Raw genomic sequence first — 20,992 nt, forward strand, 5'->3', positions numbered from 1 at the left:
TAAAAAATCACAGATAGGCAATGCACTTTTTGTGTATGACGAAATGAAGTGTGGCAAATCATTAGAAGTGTTTAAACTAAGATACTTCAAACTGGAACACCAGTAAATGATGTATTTGCTCAAATATAGTTTTTGAACACCACAATTGTCATATTAATTAGTGTCAACAGCTTTGTTGATCACTGATGGGTTGACTTACATTATTACGTGAGGTTATATATGTATAAACCACACGTCAAAATAACGACGTAAAAATAAGAGTATTCTTGATCTAGTGGATCAGGTGTTGTTTTTCTCTTTTTTCTACACTTTACCGGCATGGGTTCGCACTCCACTAAAACCAAAAAATATTTTTTCTGCAATTTCGATATCATACAGTAAAGTAATGTTTCCAGGTATTATATATAAAACAAAAACATCCTAGTTAAAAAGTACAAATCATTAGTAAACATCTATACAGTAACATTCAATTTTAGGCATTCAGAAAGTCACGTGATATACAAATTTCATAGTGATGATGTGCACTCAAATTAGATTTGCTTTCGGTCTTGTTGCATTTTGTAATTGCGATAAATGCTATTTTATCATTCTAGGGGTTAAAAAACGTCATTCAGGTGAGATGAGTCATTTGCTTATGCGAACAAATATTTAAGTTTACATCACTAAAACATAATGAAACTTTAAAGAGTGCTAAACGGTAAATCAATGTATACTCGTCAAAGATATAAAATGACCAAGATCAATCAAACTCAGTTATGACAGCTTAACTTCAAAAAGACACTGAAAAATAGGTATTAAAATGAAAATTAACTACCCTAAAAAGGTCGTTAAAGGCTCCGAATAAACCCGTACCGTACCATCCTGATTTTTACCATGTGGAGGGGAACGGCGTAAATTGAAAAACATAATTTATAACTGCCTTTATCAATACAAATAGTCATAAAAACAAACGCAAATCTTGTTGTTATAAATCAATTCATATCAACATACTTAAATTGCTGTAGAAAGAATGCAGACTATCCTATGTTGAAAGACTGGCAATTTTAACTTAAAAGAGTGTTTGCCTTCAGAAGCAAATGTCCAGTCGATACAATATTGGTTTATTATTGGATGTCATATGTAAAAGCAGATAAGTATAAGATATGCTTAGCTTTTTACCGACAAATTCTAAACAAATAACAATATATTTCGTGAAGTGAACAAAGAATGTTGCAATGAATTGAAAAGTAACTATCATTTATAGTTAAGAACATTAATATATATCAATTTTGTTAGGTAACATATGCAATACACAGGGCTCAAACAAATCATAACGACATATAGACATATCAATAAAAAAAACGAAAGTAGACCAATTATACATTATCACGATAAGATGTTTGCATTGACATCCATCAAAGCACGTAGCCCTGCTGTGTTGATTTATGCAAACAATGTATTTGTAAACGGCACATGACATTCCTTTGGATGTGTTTGGGGCTTCCAATAGTTATATGAAAAGCTACATAAACAAGCTCAGTAGCCAAACGTTTAAACATAAACCCCGTTTAATGGCACAGGGTAAACGCAAGAGACATAGAACGCAAAAACAAGAAATATCAAACAAGAAACACGGAACAACAACACAAATCTCCGCAAACAACACAGTGCATATATAATTTATCAAGAACTAGTTGTGTTTATCAAACCTCAATGAAATACCACATCAAAGCTGTACAGTTCAACACAAAACATAATATTTAACATAAAAGATTTAACTATATTTAGCCTTTGATTTCACTTTTGATATAACAGTATGCTTGTCACTGTTTCATATTCATAAATATCAGTGGCACTGAAACACCCAAGAATGTAAGAATACGAGTCACTGAAAACGTCACATAAGTCACAGTTCCATTGAAATAAAGTAAACAAACAACATCTTTACACAAAGAACACTTCTTGACTCGTGTCAGTTCTAGATTTTCTGATAGATATGTTCATCGTTGTTTTTAAGCGACATTTCATAGGGGCCTTCGTATGCTCTCCCAGTATTAGTATTTTCTACGTCTCTGGAACATATGTATAGAATACATTCTTACTACCTTATTATAACAATAATTGTCAGTTTTTTTATATTATAAAGAATTTTCAAACCAAAACGATGTGATACAAGTCTTGCGCTCGATGAAGGTATTTGACGAAGTTTTAGAGTGGTGATTGTCTACAATGTAAATGCATTTCAGGATCAGTTGTATTTCCCCTAAGCGCATAAAACGACTATCAACTTTATGATATGATAATATTATCATACTCACGAAATAACGTTAGTTGAGTCTGTTTTCGACGAGGCCGACTTGTATCTTCTATATCCAAGAACACTAGCAAAGACCAGTCCGAGAAAGAGCAGGCAAGATCCTACCGAACCTCCAGCCACCCCGGCAACCTCGGAAGCGGTAAATCTCCGCTCCCCCTTTTCATCTGCAAGAAGGAAGGTAATTATCTTAATTATGAATAACGTTATCACTCACCACTTTATGTTTGACGTGAAAAGCCCATTTGGATTAACAGTATTTCTGTTGGATCTCAAAACTACTATTATTACTACTACTACAACTGCTGCTGACGCTGGTTTTAACAAAAACATTTAGAAAAAACAACAATGAGATATAATTCGTTTTACTTATACATAGTGATACTTTGGTTTATTGGCTACCACTCACGTTCTGAACAAGTCGTCCCTTTGAATCCGATCATACAGCCGTTTGGACAAATACCAGAGGCCTTGTCACAAATAGTATTTGGAAAGCAGACACCGCATGTCATGATGCAGTTCGTGCCATAGTTACCATCTTCACATGCTTTATAAGATGCGAACAACATTTATAAATTGGTGCTTAAAGGGACAGTACATCAGATTGGCACCAAAAAAGTTGGGGTTTTTACGAATCTCAGGACAATTATTTAATAAAATGTTTTACTCTTTAATATCATAATTGTAAAATAAAATACCAAAATGTAAAAAAAAATGTGTCGGAGACCGGGTTTGAGCCGGTGTCGCCAAACTTTAACCCCAGTGTTGTATCCACTGTGCTACGAAGGCTTACCCAGTTTGAATATTTAAGTAATAAACCTAACTTGGTAATATCACGTGATAACATCGACTAGTCAATCACGCATAAGGAATTAATTCTACTAGGTAGACATCCCTATTAATCTTTTTTAATGAAAAATACGAAAACACTGCGAAAAGTAAATTAATTGTATACTATGTGATACTTCAGTTAGTAAATTTAAATGCATTGTACACACCGATACCAAGTTTATGTCAGTTTTCGACAATTTTCTTTTTTTCGCTATTTCATCATACGGAGTACAGCCCCTTTAAGTTAACAAGATATATAGACAAAGCACCATTCAACCCTACTAGGTCACAGTCATGGCAGTATACAGTATGTCGTTAATGCAATGCATAGAAGAAGTCCAACGAAGTTTTCCGTTAAACGACTTGTTATGACGAATAATCTTAAAACGTATATGTACAATATGTGAAAATGCATTTGTTCCTTTGATAGTGCATTCGCCTTTGCGATTATAAAACCTGATGTAGTATCCTTGTGATAGTATGTACTTATATTGCACAAAAAAAAAATATTTGGTCACGGACTTTATAAATGCATACTGTGCTCTACTAAACGAAACCATTATCATATAAACAGATAAAACAAGTTACTACTAACGACTTTCACAATTAAGGTCTATCAGGAAATTAAAACCAGACTTGGATATAAAATTAGATATTCATGTAAGAAAAATATGCCAATAAAATAAGCGCTATAAGTAGTGGTTGTTATTCTGTTTAATTTAAAAACATAGTTTAACCGTTTCTTGAAAGTGCTTGTTACTAAATTGCTTGTTACTAGTTATAATTCATACAATATTGAATAAATTAAATTTGCAAGCATATGTTTCCTATGAAAAAAAGACCTTTACGAACTGAAACACTCATAGTATAAATAAGTACAACTAGTAAAACACTTACCAACCAAGCAGTTTGTGCTCATTGTATAATCATATCCAGGTTTACATCCGTGCACACAGGAGCCATTCTGTGAGTTGCAATTATTGTCTACACAATTGTGTGAACATTCTTTGCTGCAATCTTGTCCATAGTAGCCTTGTGAACAAGCTGTCATAAAATTAGACAACAAAGGTAATAATTATAGTAGTATATTATGATAATCATAAGGTGATATCATCCGTGGGTATACGTTAGTCAGATTGCGAATATCTAAGTCAGTTTATATCAGTCTGCTCCCATTCGTACAAATGTAACACCATGTAACAAATTCGCTGCAATGCACGGTGCAGTTCGTGCCATGATCCCTATTTTACATGCTTTATAAGCATTAAAGTGTATTCATTGGTGCTAAAGTAACCATATGTATATACAAGGGATGGCAACGAAAACCCAAGTACTTGAGTACTCGATCGAACGTCCGAGTACTCGAGTACCAAATCACTACTCCAGTACTCGGAAAAAATCTATAAAAATCACAAAAATACACGATTTACAGACGAAGTAACACGTCTGGTTAGTTGCCAAGAGGTCAATTTACGGTCCTTCTAATCCCCACTGTGTACATAATTGACCCTAATAAATAAGTTGAGAGTTGCAAACTGTCAGCAAGGGGCCCCTATTTCCAATTAGCACTAATGTCAAATAGAGAAGTGTTGATAGCGGAACTTTCAACTACACAATTCTATTGTTTACCGATTAGAGTCCTTTCACCAAACAATGGACGCTAACGAGCGAACGAGTAGCGAGCGTTACGAGCATTGATTTCTTAATTGGCAATGATTATCACAATTGATTGGTTGATATCTTAAATGAAGAATTATGAGTATTAATGAGGTGAACAACAATAAAACAGTACGAAGTATTTCGTTCTTTATTCTTATGTATGCTATTAATTTTCGTTCATTGTAATTCTGATTGATGTTTATTATAAATCTCGACGATCTAGACGCTCGAATAAAATCCGGGTTAAACTTTCAAGCTATATTGTAGCTAATTTGCAGTGCATACTTATATGTAAAATCATTAAAGTGAAATGAAAAAGACAAAATTAAAAGCATGAAACAGCATTTGTTTTCCTTTTATTTAATTTTCTGTTAAAGTAAATAATGGAAGTCTAATTTAACGATGACAATGACCAGTTATACGACCAACGAACCATATACCCCATGAACGGTACATGTATACACGATCTTGTCTTTCCAAAAAAACAATATCATTTTTTCCGAGTAATCGAGTACCCGAGTAAATACTTACGAGTTGTACACTTATGGTCTATCAGGAAATCATAACCAGGCTTGCATCCAAGGTTGCATATCCCGTTGACATGGTTACAATCTTCAGCAATGCAATGTTGACTGCAATTGCTAGAGCACTTTTCGCCATAACTGCCGGTCGGACAATCTTAAAACCACGAAACAAACTGGATTTTAATCACGCTTTAAAGGATATATCACCTCTTACATCCTAAACTATAGTTTTGCGAACTGAACTAGTCACCAGTCGACAGCACCGAAAGCAATATTGGACATCTACTGACCATATACATTGTGCATACAAAGTTGCGGAATGTGAAAGTAAACACACATAGGCATAACTGTGCCTGTGGCGTCGTCGCATGCTTCATCCCACTTTTCGGCGTCTCATTTTTATTTCTGATCAATAATGTGTTAGGAAATTGTTGTAGATATAGTTATATGAACAGGAATAGCCAGATGTATTGACACAGTGATAATATAATTCATAAAGGTTGTGCACATTTTCTGTATAAATATATTAATGGAAATTTAATTTTAAGTTAAAGTATAAAAAACTGAAATGTATAAGTTAAGAGTATCTTTGGAGTGCCAAACTGACCAGTTTCACATGTAGGCGGATACCATCCCGGCTCACACTCGTTGCAGTTGCCAGTCAGTACATCACATTGGCTCTGACAATGGCACCGTCGTAAACATTTGTCACCGAAATATCCCATAGTACAGTCTATCATAAATAAATCATGTGTCTGAATATGTACCATTTGCACGTTTTTAAAACACAACCCCATCACAACATACGTTATATATATATATATATATATATATATATATATATATATATATATATATATATATATATATATATAATATATATATATATATATATATATATATATATATATAACATATATATATATATACATACATATATATATATATATATATATATATATACATACGTATATATATATATATATATATATATATATATATATATATACATACATATATAGGCTTTAAAAATATATATTTGAAATATTTCAAAACCTTACTTGTTTCGAATACTTCAATTTCACAAATGGTCATCACATCATTAGTGTCCTCCTTTTTTATATTTATGTACTGTGCAATTCGGGGAGGGTCCAAGCGTACGTGTAATCCAACAGTAGTCTCATCAGGTGAGTTAACCTGTGTACCGTTATTTGTCTCCATTGTATTGTTACTTATAAAAGTCGTAAGATTTGTACTCTGCACATTTACATCTGAGTTAGAAACAAAATTAGATATTCCAAATTTGGCAAAACGAATACATATCGTTAAGTTTATCGTTAAGTTTTGGGCGGGACGGTAATCACTCAAAAAAGAAAGGTACAGACAAGTGATAGGATAGTAGTCTGAAAAAATACTACAGTTTGAAGTCTAGCTTCGTAAACCAAATGAAATCTTAATTTGTTTGAATTATATAATACTATATGCAATTTTAAGTAATTGTAGGACAAATTTTTAGGCCCAACGCTCGCAAACGAGCAAAAAGCCCATGTAAACTCTTCTTTGACAGACCGTTATAAGTGTGTGTACACCACGCGATAAAATAACGTCATATATGATACGTCGAAAGGTAACATTTTGCTTAAAATGAAGACTTAAAACAAAGATAACTTTTCTTTTACTTAAACATTTTCAAAGAAAGAAAGGGCAGTCTATGCCGCTTAAAGAGCGACGCCTTCGTTTTATTACCGGAGTTTGATAAGGTGGTTAATTTCATCAAACACTTCGACAAATCTGTTTCCAACATTATGTTTTGACAGTGCTCCGTCAGACGGCAGTTTTGTGAAAAGGTTTGTCAAAGTGTTAAAAGAAACTAAACTATCAATCAACAATCTCTGGTAAAACACCGAAAGCGGGGCTCCGTAAGTGACGTAGACAGCGCTATGTTTCATTTAAAATGGTGAAGAAAAAGTAAAACTATCTTTATTAAAAGTCTTCATTCGAAGCAAAATGCTGCCTTCAGACGTTGCATTTATGAAGCAATTTCTCACGTGGTATACACACACTGGTTATGCATGTGTTGTATGTATATGTTGTTTTGAAAGTGGTATGTCTGTATATCTAGATTTTTTCTCTATCTCTCGATTAATGTTTTTTGGCTTTTGGCGTTAAGCAGAGTCATCGTATATTGTTTTACTATTTGGCTTGAAACTTTGTAGAAAATAGTTTTCATGTATGATTACGTTTATATTGATTTTTAACAAATCAATAGGTATGTTAATCATTTTAGGTATAAGGACTGTCCTTAAACAGTTCAATTTATACCCAAAACAGATACTGAAAATTAGAAAACAATGATAGTGGCGGCGTTAGTGAACTGTTGTGTGTTTGCTTGTTAAACCCTTTACATGTTTACAAATTAAAATAACCCTCTGATACGTACCTGATCGACCGGTCACTATTAAAAAACCTATCAGATGCATTGACCCAAAATCCATTTCCCACCATCGAGGGAAACTTTTTACTCCTGTAACACTACATGTGCATGTTGGATTGTTAAACCCTAAACATGTGCGTGTTTACAAATTAAAATAACATACTGATACGTACCTGACCGACCAGTCACTATTATTAACCCAACCAGATGCATTGACCCAAAATCCATTTCCCACCATCGAGGGAAACTTTTTACTCCTGTAACACTGCATGTGCATGTTGGTAAATGTTCATCTGGAATAGAGAATATCTTCACGCCGTCAAGGGCTTTATCAGCTGAACAGTTTTTGTATTGCGAAGACTGATCTGCGCTTCCATTTACTGGAGTTCCCGTCGCTAGAAATAAATAAAAGACAACTTATTTACATTTTCAAAACAATAGCATTCGTAATGAATCCGATGTATAATAATGTGGCATTGTTATGACTGAAAAGTGTTTCATAATGATCGTGGGGAGTGTGACACAACGTTTGGCGCTTGTTTATACCAAGCTTAGTTTCAAAACGATCGTTTGTATTATAAATTAGTTTAATTCATACCCACTGTTAAATGAGATATTCAGTTCGAAACACTTGCTTCAGTATTTTACTTTTAAAGCTAACACACATTAACATACGGAAGGGGATAGACATGTGAAGCAAACTTTATTTAATAGTTTAAATTAGTGTATTCTTGTCCGGTGAATTACACTTGTTGGGACCGGTCTCACAAATAATGGAGAGTATACAAGTATATAAAAGGGACTCAAACTCAGTAGCTCCTAAAACTAATTGCCATGTGTCCTGATGTGGTTCAGGATGTTTTCCCTGTATCTGAAATTGGGATGGCTACTTTAGGTAAGTATTTGGTTCAAGTCTTAGTTTGCTCCTTATTAATTGTTGTTATAGACATTGAATTACGCCTAATTCCTACAATCAGAAAGTAAAAATAAACTTTAAATCAAATAATATTCTGCTGATAAGATTAACTTCCGACCTAATGCAACTGGGTTACATGAAATATGCTTATCTTTAAAGGAAGTGAATTGTCACATGAGAAATACGAAATACCTTTTTAAATGCTTAAATCAATAACATTTTATTTTATAATATTTTAGCTTTAATTCAACAAGGAAAGTTTCGTCACTTTTGTTAAAATATATTCATTTATTATCCGCTTACATGTCAAGGTAAAAGGCAAATTTCAGACTGATAAAAGTGCAATTTCTAGCGATTAAAGTACTAGATCATCCTACATTTTCTTCAAATTTATTTCAAATCCAATTCATTTAAACAGTAAAGAGGAAAATTCATGCTTCTCTGCATGAAATTAAATCTCTTCAAAGTTAAGCCCAATCGTTTTTCAAAGAATCATTTGTACTAGGCATGAAATTAGCAAAATTGTAATTCAGCATAAAGTAGATTTATCTCGAAAATATTCATTTCTTTTTTCATTCTGATTGCATTTTCTTGATTGAATTATTTGCATTCTTTACACTGAAACAAAATATTAACCAAAATTAAATTCTCAATCTTTAAAATATATTATAGATACTTGGCGGCATCATGGCACTTGACATTTGGTGGCAATGTACCCTGACGCTTATAATTTGTTATTATATATGCACGTTGTTTATATAATGAAAAGTCGTATTTAAGTTTGTAATTATCATATCATGGAGCTATATTATTAGAGTTAAGTCACTTTTTTATAATCGGAGTCCCAAGTCCGGTCCCAAACAGTGTTACCTACCTGAGCCGCATAAAACTAGTTCGTTCTAACAAAAAAACGTTTCGCTTCATTATTTTGACAGAGCATCTAAATACATTACCCCCTTTTTGGGAAACATATTTTTTTATGTTAAAAGAATCATTCATGAAATTTTCTCTTTAACTGCTGTTTTTATTTTTTTTAAAAGACACTCGACCAATTCCCATGACATTTCGTTTAACTAGTTATAATCCCTTCCAATGTTGGCTTAAACATTATGAAACAATTACCAACTGAACAGTTTGTGCTCATGGTATAATCATATCCAGGAGTACATCCTTGCACGCAGGAGCCATTTTGTGAGTTGCAATTGTTGTCTTCACAATTGTGTGAACATTCTTTGCTGCAGTTTTGTCCATAGTATCCTTGTGAACAAGCTGTCATAGAATTGAAAAGAACAGTCTCATATGTTCATCTATTATATAATGATAAACATAAAAACATATACTCAGGGGGGAGTAAGGTAAAGTACGTCTGCAAATATTTAAGTCAGATTTTTGAATCTGCGGCCGGAAAAGTCGTCGAAAAGGCAAAATGTGTAGTTTAGGGTTTTCTTTAGTCTGATAAATCGAATAAATCATTTTAATATTTCTCACTAACGGTGACGACTTTTCAGCTCTACTGTCTCTCGGAGTTTTATTTTAAATTCGAAGTTATCTGAACAAACACGTTTGAAAGAAAACGTTTTAAAATTTGATAGTTACAAATGTGGAAAGCAAGTATTTTTGACTTGTAAAATACCGTAAATGATACTATTTTGTAATATTAATATCAACTGATTGTGATATAATGTAGGGTATAAATTTCTTGGCGCTGTCTTTGCTTTTTAGAGACTTCATGTCTACGAAAATAGGTTAACCACCATTATACTCACCGGATGATAATCAATGAACATTTTAAAACCTTTTTCTTGCATTTTTTAAATCTTCTTACAAACAATTATGTAAAATACATCATTTTTGTAATTTGGAATGAAAGACGTTTTAAACCAGTTGAATACACAAGTATTAGATATAGTAATATAAACAGGAATAGCCAGACGCTTGATGTATTGACACAGTGATAATATAATTCATAAAGGATGTGCACATTTTCTGTATAAATATTGTAATGGACATCTAATTTTTAGTTAAAGTATAAAAACTGAAGTGGATTAGTTAAGAGTATCTTTGGAGTGCCAAACTGACCAGTTTCACATGTAGGCGGATACCATCCCGGCTCACACTCGTTGCAGTTGCCAGTCAGTACATCACATGGGCTCTGACAATGGCACCGTCGTAAACATTTGTCACCGAAATATCCCATAGTACAGTCTATCATAAATAAATCATGTGTCTGAATATGTACCATTTGCACGTTTTTAAAACACAACCCCATCACAACATACGTTATATATATATATATAAAATATATTATAATAATATATATATAGGCTTTAAAAATATATATTTAAAATATTTCAAAACCTTACTTGTTTCGAATACTTCAACTTCACAAATGGTCATCACATCAATAGTGTCCTCCTTTTTTATATTTATGTACTGTGCAATCCTGGGAGGGTCCAAGCGTACGTGTAGTCCAATAGTAGTTTCGTCAAGTAAGTTAACCTGTGTACTTTTATTCGTCTCCTTTGTATTGTTACTTATAAAAGCAGTAAGGTTTGTACTCTGTTCATTTACATCTGAGTAAGAAACAAAATTAGATATTCCCAATTTGGCAAAACGAATACATATCGTTAAGTTTATCGTTAAGTTTTGGGCGGGACGGTAATCACTTATAAGAGAAAGGTACAGACAACTGATAGAATAGTAGTCTGAAAAAATACTACAGTTTGAAGTCTAGCTTCGCTAAACCAAATGAAAACTTAATTTGTTTGACTTATATAATAATATATGCAATTTTAAGTAAATGTAGGACCAATTTTGAGGCTAAACGCTCTCAAACGAGCTAAAATCGCATGTGAGCTCTTCTTTGACTGACAGTTATAAGTGTGTGTACACCACGTAATAAAATTACTTCATATATGATATTCCGGAAGGTACCATTTTGCTTAAAATGAAGACTTAAAACAAAGATAACTTTTCTTTTACTAAAACATTTTAAAAGAAACAAAGGGCAGTCTATGCCGCTTAAAGAGCCATGCCTTCGTTTTATTACCGGAGTTTTATAAGGTGGTTAGTTTCATCAAACACTTCGACAAACCTGTTCCAAAATCATATTTTGATAGTGCTCCGTCAGACGGCCGTTTTGTGAAAAGGTTTGTCGAAGTGTTTAAAGAAACTAAACTCAATTTCTGGTAAAACACCGAAGGCGGGGCTCCGTAAGAGGCGTTAGACTGCGCTGTTTCATTTAAAATGGTGAAGAAAAAGTGAAGCTATCGTTGTTTAAAGTCTTTATTCGAAGCAAAATGCTGCCTTCAGACGTTGCATTTATGAAGCAATTTATCACGTGGTATACACACACTGGTTATGCATGTGTTGTATGTTAATGTTGTTTTGAAAGTGGTATGTATGTATATCTAGATTTTTTTCTGTATCTCTCGTGTTATGTTTGTTTGGCTTTTGGCGTTAAGCAGAGTCATAGTAAATTGTTTTGCTACTTGGCTTGAAACTTTGTAGAAAATAGTTTTCATTGTATGATTACGTTTATTTTGCCTTTTAACAAAACAATAGGTATGTTTATCATTTAAGGTATAAGGACTGTCCTTAAACAGTTCAATTTATACCCAAACCAGATACTAGAAATCAGTAAACAGTGATAGACGCGACGTTCGTCATCAGTTTGTTTTTTTGTTGGATTGTTAAACCCTAAACATGTGCGTGTTTACAAATTAAAATAACATACTGATACGTACCTGACCGACCAGTCACTATTATTAACCCAACCAGATGCATTGACCCAAAATCCATTTCCCACCATCGAGGGAAACTTTTTACTCCTGTAACACTGCATGTGCATGTTGGTAAATGTTCATCTGGAATAGAGAATATCTTCACGCCGTCAAGGGCTTTATCAGCTGAACAGTTGTTGTATTGCGAAGACTGATCTGCGCTTCCATTTACTGGATTTCCCGTCGCTAGAATTAAATAAAAGGCAACTTATTAACATTTTCAAAACAATAACAAAAAACGAACACATTCTGAATGTATCCGATGTATAATAATGTGGCATTGTTATGACTGAAAGTGTTTCATAATGATCGTGGGGAGTGTGACACAACGTTTGACGCTTGTTTATACCAAGCTTAGTTTCAAAACGATCGTTAGCATTTTAAAATTGTTTAACTCATACCCGCTGTTAAATGAGATATTCAGTTCGAAACACTTGCTTCAGTATTTCAATTTTAAAGCTAACGCACATGAACATACGGAAGGGGATAGACATGTAAAGCAGAATTTATTTAATAGTTTAAATTAGTGTATTCTTGTCCGGTGAATTACACTTGTTTGGACCGGTCTCACTAATAATGGAGAATATACAAGTATATAAAAGGGACTCAGGCGCGGTTGCTCCTAAAACCAAATGCCAAGTGTCCTGATGTGGTTAAGGATGCTCTTCCTGTATCTAAAATTGGGATGGCTACTTTAGGAAATTATTCGGTTCAAGTCTTAGTTTGCTCCTTATTAATTGTTGTTATAGACATTGAATTACACCAAATTCCTACAATCAGAAATAAAAAAAAAAATCTCATAATATTTTGCTAATAAGATTAACTTCCGACCTAATGCAACTGGGTTACATGAAATATGCTTAACTTCAAAGGGAGTGAATTGTCACATGATAAATATGAAATACCTTTTTAAATGCTTAAATCAATAACATTTTATTTTGTAATATTTTAGCTTTAATTCAACAAGGAAATTTCGTCACATTTGTTAAAAATGTTCATTTATTATCCGCTTATATGTCAAGGTAAAAGGCAAATTTCAGACTGATAAAAGTGCAATTTCTAGCGATTAACGTACTAGATCACCATTATTTTCTTCGAATTCATTTCAAATCCAATTCATTTACAAAGTAAAAAAGGAAATTCATGCTTCTCCGCATGAAATTAAATCACTTTAAAGTTAAGCCCATTTATTTTTCAAAGAATCCTTTGTACTAGGCATGAAGTTAGCAAATATTTAATTCAGCATAAAGTAGATTTATTTCGGAAATATTCATTTCTTTTTTCATTCCGATTGCATTTAGTGGATTGAATTCAAAGTTTTTATTATTTGCATTCTTTACATTGAAACAGAATATTAACTGAAAGTAAATTCCTAATCTTTAAAATATATTATAGATCCTGTTCTATGGTATGCCTCAGCATTTCGTTAAATATGTTACACTAGAGACATTTTTCTCCCACCTCAGATCAGTAGATCCAATAATTTAATCGGTAAACCTCGTTTCCGCAAAACACCCTACACTCGGGTCGGAATGAACCTATCTTACACTCTCGACAATGGAAGATACTAATACTCTCTTTCATTCAAACATATAAAACTCATTTAAACTATTTATATGTAAGCTTTTAAACACGGAAAATTGGTTTTATCCAATGTAAATCCATATTTGATTTGCCGACACATTCGAGTCGCCATGTCCTCTTCAATTAAAACAAATCGAGCATAAGCTTCTATTATTTTGACCAGTACATATATAAAAGTTTAGTGATGAATGAAAATGAAATGAATGCACTTTTTCAAAACTTAACAATATTCATTAACAAACAGTATTGGGGAACTAGCTCTCCCAAAGCCGACGAAGGAATGACAGTCTACGTCATCAGCAATCAAAACTTTGCGTGAGAGGCTAAAGGTAAAAAAGGGGCGCCGCCAAGCGTTAACATACATGTTTATATATGCCACTCGAGAAATAAAACAAGACGTCAACCAGCAGTAAATGATTACAAACGCCTTTCAATGACAAAACCCGTGTTATTCATGTTATCATTTACTAACCATGAATATACAATTTTCCAAATTTGTTTACTTAAGTAAGATGATAAATAACAATTTAATAAATTAACCAACAGAAAAGATGATAAGGCAAGGATGCAAACGATTTATAAAATGCATACACTTCAAATGATATTTGAAAAACAAAATGTGAATAATTATTCTGAAAAAAATCTGACCTTCTCGAGTTTATCAATCGGACATTTGTCTGGCATTATAAATTATAAAGCGATCTGTCTTGATATTGCGCATATTGGTAAATCATGCTTTAAAGTGTCTCTCTTTTTCAAAATCAATACATACACATGTATAACAAACATAAATTTCAAGTGATAAAACTTTAAACCAATTACTAACTAATGCATTTATGGAAAATATTTATTACTGAACAAGATTGTAACTGTGTATTTAATAGCTGAAAATGCAAAAATATTAAACAATTGGTGAATGCTAAAATATAAACTGTGATTTACTATCGTCTGATAAGGTTGAAAACTTTGTTTTCGGCACCTTTCTTTCAAATTGAACTTGGTATCCTTTATAAGAACCACTGTTTTGACATTTATTCATCCTTTTTGGTATATTGAAACAATTTTATTTATCGTGGTGAATCTTATTTGGAAATGAGTGTGCATCTTTAATATGTATGTAAATTGGGTGTGCTTATGTGTGTGCCCTAGTCCACCTAAATGGCCGTCAACCAGTCTTTTGACGATTTTTAGACTATGGCAGACTGGTGACGTCCACCATCCCAGCAAAAAGTAGCAAACGGGCCTTGCGCAGAGGATCCTCGCGGCCACAATTTTTAAATTATCTTTGTTATAAATTCAAATTTCTACGAAAATATCATTGCCTACTATCAAACACACATTTATTTATGTCATTATGCCAAAAAAACATGTTCAGATACCATAATGCACTTACATGCATCGATTGTATCCATTAATCTGTAAATCTAGGACAAATCTGACAGGTTGTGTACATGTATGAAACGGGGTAGAGGATTTCGAATATTTTGGTCGTTAATAGGCTCGGTTAAATAACACTATTAAAATGCAACCATTTCAATGCGCTGAACGCTAACGTGTTTGATGGGTCAAGTTGGGAGAAGTTGATGATGATGATGTTCGTGATGATGATAATGATGATGATGATGATGATGATGATGATGATGATGATGATGATGATGATTAGGTATCACCATTTTTGAACACTGTTGCGTTGCTCTGCACAATACATAGAAAAGGGAGGATAACTGTGACTGCGCACAGGGTTAACCATCATTGACGGATGGGTACAAATTTATTTGATAAAAATCAACATGTATAAAAAATGGTGGACTGCTACGCTCATTTCGTGACCCAGAGTATATTTATGTGAAAATAACGACTCTAACGACAAATCCAACCCAGTTAAGATCAATGTTAGGTACATTTGTAACAATTATATCATTATTAATCAACATCGATGCATAATATTACTATATATTCTTTCGCCCAGTGTTAAATGGTAGAGAGTTGTAGCGTTACAGGGATACACATGAAATGTCAAAATAATAAAAAAGTATCCCTGATCGCTCATTATTGTAGCTAGTGTGTGCCCTTAATTGGTTGTTTATTTGTTTTGTCGTCTGGAAGCCTGGAAGCTTCCTGATGTGGGGCAAAACAACTGATGTTCAGTTATTATTTTAAAACCAACTCAGTTGGCCATTTTTAAACACTGTTTTTTGATAAATACCACTTAAATGTTCAATGAAAGATCTTATATGAATTCATATTAGCTTTTGTAAACCAAGGCTTATAGCTACATGTTTAATATAAATTAAAACAAATGAAATAAAAATCAAACCGCCTTAAGGCAATTAAGATTTCAGTGGTTTTATCTTTTTTATAGTTGACCAAGTAACACCATTCTTTGGTTTGTACATTACTACTTTGGTCCTGGAACCAGTTAAAATGTTGGTACTCATTATAATCAGTATTTAAATTAATCCATACATATTTTTATGTAAAATTTGATCTAACCGAAATGAAATACAATGATTCAGTGTAGAATATTTACCTAAAACTGAAATATCGGTAAAGATGTTCCAAATCATCAAAACCAAAAGACTTTTGAGTTCTCGGTTCATTTTCCTTCTACTCGGTTAAAACATCTTAATCGAGGTTAGGCAGCTCTCTGAAATAGAAATTATAAAACACTGTGCAACATAATCTAGTATATTCATATGGCATAATTAAGTGCAGTGTACATTCATAAATTATATCCCTAATTATTCGTTCATGGATTGTATTAAAACATTTGAACTTATCAATTGTAACTAGTAACTGAATAGTTACTTCCTGTTTGTACTTGTGACATTTTATTAAGGAAGTTGTGTCTTAGCTTTTTAGTATTCTTTATCATAAGATATGAATTTTAGATATCATTTTATTTATTTCTGAGGGTATATTACTTTATCCATTCTATGTTACAAGTTATACTAATGTAGAAGATAATTCCAAAATCGGATATTTTGTTAAACAAGAGGTTTTGAAGCTTGAAATACAGAAAAACTGTATTTAAATAAATCTTTGGAGAAATAAATAGTTTATGACTCATTTTCAAGAATTTCTAGTTTTGGGTTCATAAGCACTAAAGTAGTGAAAATTTCCATTACTAGAATAAATGAATGAATATGGAGCAAACTATTTATTCCAAACATTATTAATCCTGGTTTGAATGTAAGTTTTCACATGTTTTTTTTATTTTGCTCTCATACATTTGTGAAATCGAAAGTTTCTGACAAAATATTTCTCGAAACTGTTTTGCATTTCACCATGTTTTGAACACCAAAAAAGGTTAAGGAATAAATGCTGGATTGTTATCCAAAATATTAAATGCAGCAGTGGGTTTTTGAATGTGGGAAGATCATTTTGGATTTATATATGTCTCTCTCTTGATTATGTGCAATTCACATATCGAAAAATGCGTTCAAACACATCATTTATTTACACGTATATGAACTGCATTGCATTTTAGTTGTGCCTTTCATATGCTTTTTAAGAATAAAAACTGAACGTATAAATATAGTTTTAAGAATACATTCAAATACGTCAATAGGTCTTGATATTTGATAAACCCTCTAGAAACATGCACAAAAAGGTAGTACAACTCTCTTTCGCGTGTCTCGGCATTAAACTTATTCTTATGACAGATCGTACCAATACAAATTAACAGGACAAAAATAATATTACAAGTTTGTATTTGAAGTCATTTTGATTAGCTATAATACATTTCAAATACATATACATCATTTTTATTTTGTGTAAACTCGTTTCACTTTATGATAAATAAACAGTTTTCTGAAATGTACATTTTGAGCATTGGGATTAGGAGTGAACGTAGACACATTGAGATTAACGTAACGAGACAAGATGGGGAATAATTAAGTGCACCGGTCATGTCAGTGGTAGAATCAGATGGTGTTTCCGTTTAGGAAGAAGCATTCAAACATTCAAAAAAGTTTGACGAATCTAAAGCTGGACGAGGTAAGTTATCATTATATTTAAAGTGTCTAAAAGTAGATGATTTCTGCTCGAAGATATGAAAGTATGGTATGCTATTATGATATACTAGACAGGTCATAAAGAAGTGTTTTCAATTCTCAATTTCTCTAAATTGGCAATTCTGATTATAAAGACAAGTTTGGGGAGAACAAACTTCAATTGTAAATGCGACATTGCATACGTGAGTGACATTCAAGTGGCGAACCCCCCTCCCCCCTATAGTAAAAATGAAGCATTTACATTTATATTTTAAAAGGTTGTTATTGTGAATAGGAAAAGCTTGAGATGAACAAATTTCGCCCGGAAGTGCATTATAAGCGGATTCTGTAGAAGGCAGGAAGGATCTCGACAATAATTATGATTAACGTGCTCAAGTTAACCGAATTACCAAGATGTCAAGACGTTTTATCATTTTAAGATAGGTTGGGGTAAGGGTATAAAACATTGTGTACAAAGGGTGGATTAACTTATCGTTTTCTTCCTTAAACGTTAAGTGGTTTTGAACTCCCTTGAATATCGATATAAAGTTTGTTATAACTAAAATAGCAGTTTCAAACCAGTATCTATATCAAGACATTTATCATAACAAATTAATGCCATTGATCACATTAAAAAAATAGTTATAACAAAGTAACGGATAAGCCATGAAAAATTGCTATGAAATTAACATTTGGTAACAATGACATCCTATGGTCTTCACCAATGCTTTAAAGTTTGAATGCTTTTATTTATAAATAAGCTATTAATTGCTAAGACAATACATGTGCAATGGAAATCACACAATATGACCAGCAAGTGTGACCTCGCTTGTTTGGATAAAAACATTGATTTTGTGCACAGCATAGTTTTAAAAAGTCGCTTTTATCATATAAATATACAAACAGTTGCCTATCCTGTTTAAAGTATCAAATCTTAATAATTTAAAAAATAAAAAATAATGCCAGTATTCGATGAATCTCAACGCACAACTAGAATATTAATCATTAAATTATATCAGTCCCCATGTGTTAGAAACGTAACGTTTAAGACAAAAATGTTGAATAAACATGATGTATTTACTAATGAAGCAAAATGTTTGTTTGTTATTTTCTTAATGCAAAAAACACATGATACGTACGTATCGTTTTATACAAAGGCTGCACGTACCTGAAATCACATTGAAAACGAAATAAGGAGATACAGTACAATTTAAAATACACTTCCTGTCACTGTTTTATGCATGAGCAAATAATATGTTTAAGTAATAATTATTGGAGAAAGCTATTTGTGCTTACTTTGATTTCCCAGCTAATTTCAAGTATTCCTCGTATCTGGACACTTTAAGATTTTTAATAACAAATAAACGTATTACTAAAGCAAACTTAAGTTATGTGTTAAGCGCTGCTTTATCCATGAATCTCCAATCACATTTGTATTACGAAAAGGAAATTTTACACGCTCGTTAGCTCAGTTTAATAGCCATAATAAATGATAAGCATTACAGTAAATATAGTAAATCAGTGTTGAAGAAGCCCCCCAGAACAGATGCACTCTTATACCCACGTAAGATTATCCACATTTTTAACTTTTGTTTTAATATTCCGAAAGGGATGAATAAATGTTGAAAACAATAGTTCTTATAAAGTATACCGAGTTTAATTTGAAAGAAATGTGCATACAACACGTTTATTCTACGTTATTATACCATAGTAGATCACAGTAAATCTTTTAGCATTTACCAATCATGTAATGTTTTCTGAGTTTTCAGCTGTTAAATACACGGTTACAATCTTGTTATCAGTAATTAACAATTTTCATAAATGCAATATTTAGTAATTAGTTAAATGTTTATCACTCAAAATTAATGTTTGTTACACATATGTATGTATTGATTTTAAATAAGAGTGTTACTTTAATACAGTTTAGAAAAAGTTTATGTCTCTTCGTCAAATACTGTAACTTTAAAACAAGGAAGTTGACGTTCTTTAAATAAGTTAAAATATCGTCCGATAATGAATGAAAAACTCAGCTGTAGCCTTGGCCATATGCAATCGAAAACATAAACTAGCCAAGGACATAAGCAGTTCAGGACGAGACAGTTATCTACATGTTAATGTTAACCGCAATAACTGAATTACTGATATGTACATAATTGCTTTAATCCGCTAGTATATATATCAGATTGTGTCAAACGATATTTTATTGAAATTTGGTGATCATCTGCCTTATAGAAGGCTAGCATGTATAAGGCTGTTTTCTGCATCCTTATTTTTATATTATTAAGTATCTCTGATTCGTGTATCCTTAGAATTGCAAAATATGAACCTGAACAATCCCGTTAATAAAATATATTGATGATTTATGAAGGTGTTGTAGGCGGCAGTGACTAACATTTACTCGCACTTTTTAATATTAGCAAAACAAGTCAAAATTTAATGGTGTATTGGTTTTAAACTATCAATACCATTTTATTTTATTTTTTTTAATATAATGTATATACAATTTGTTATTTTCTTAATGCAAAAATTCAATTTTCTTGACAAGATTCATTAGAGATAAACGAATTTTACATGCGATCTGCTTTCGGTTGTCAACGGGAATGGGGCGGGTTAAAAGTTGCGACCGTGTAACGTCACAACTTCAGGAGCTGCCTCTGTTTGGTAGCTTTTGCAACGATTTTTATGAACGATTGACATTATTTATTACTTATGTTGTTCAATTTTGGGACAGCATGTGAACTGTGCGAGTTAACTGAGGGTTAGTGGAGTTCTTAAAAATAGGCAATCATATAGTTATGTGGAAAGCTTCTCATCCAGCTACATAAGCCACATACATGAAGTTAAATAAAATTCGTCGGGGTTTCACGATAAATCGACATAGTTAGTTTACTGCATGTTTATTTTACCTTAAAAATAAAACACTTAAAAACTAGATTCATTAATATGCCAACATAATGCCATTGAACGGAGTTAA

At 32.4% G+C, this 20,992-nt stretch overlaps 1 protein-coding gene across 1 annotated transcript; it reads right to left on the minus strand.

Annotated features, from left to right (window-relative positions):
* Positions 1 to 1,006: 1,006 nt before the first annotated feature.
* Positions 1,007 to 19,381, minus strand: LOC128227210 (protein draper-like). The gene is made up of 14 exons (XM_052937513.1): positions 19,315 to 19,381; positions 16,554 to 16,670; positions 12,404 to 12,625; positions 11,021 to 11,230; positions 10,737 to 10,862; positions 9,780 to 9,926; positions 7,915 to 8,136; positions 6,369 to 6,578; positions 5,915 to 6,040; positions 5,315 to 5,461; positions 4,022 to 4,168; positions 2,703 to 2,840; positions 2,298 to 2,460; positions 1,007 to 2,051 (listed from the first exon to the last, which is right to left on the minus strand). Exons 2-14 carry the CDS (start codon positions 16,621 to 16,623, stop codon positions 1,958 to 1,960), a joined length of 2,022 nt encoding a protein of 673 aa, XP_052793473.1. The 5' UTR covers positions 16,624 to 16,670; positions 19,315 to 19,381; the 3' UTR covers positions 1,007 to 1,957.
* Between the last annotated feature and the right edge of the window lie 1,611 nt (positions 19,382 to 20,992).

Source organism: Mya arenaria, chromosome 3 (genome assembly GCF_026914265.1).
Source record: "Mya arenaria isolate MELC-2E11 chromosome 3, ASM2691426v1".
Lineage (NCBI taxonomy): Eukaryota > Metazoa > Mollusca > Bivalvia > Myida > Myidae > Mya > Mya arenaria.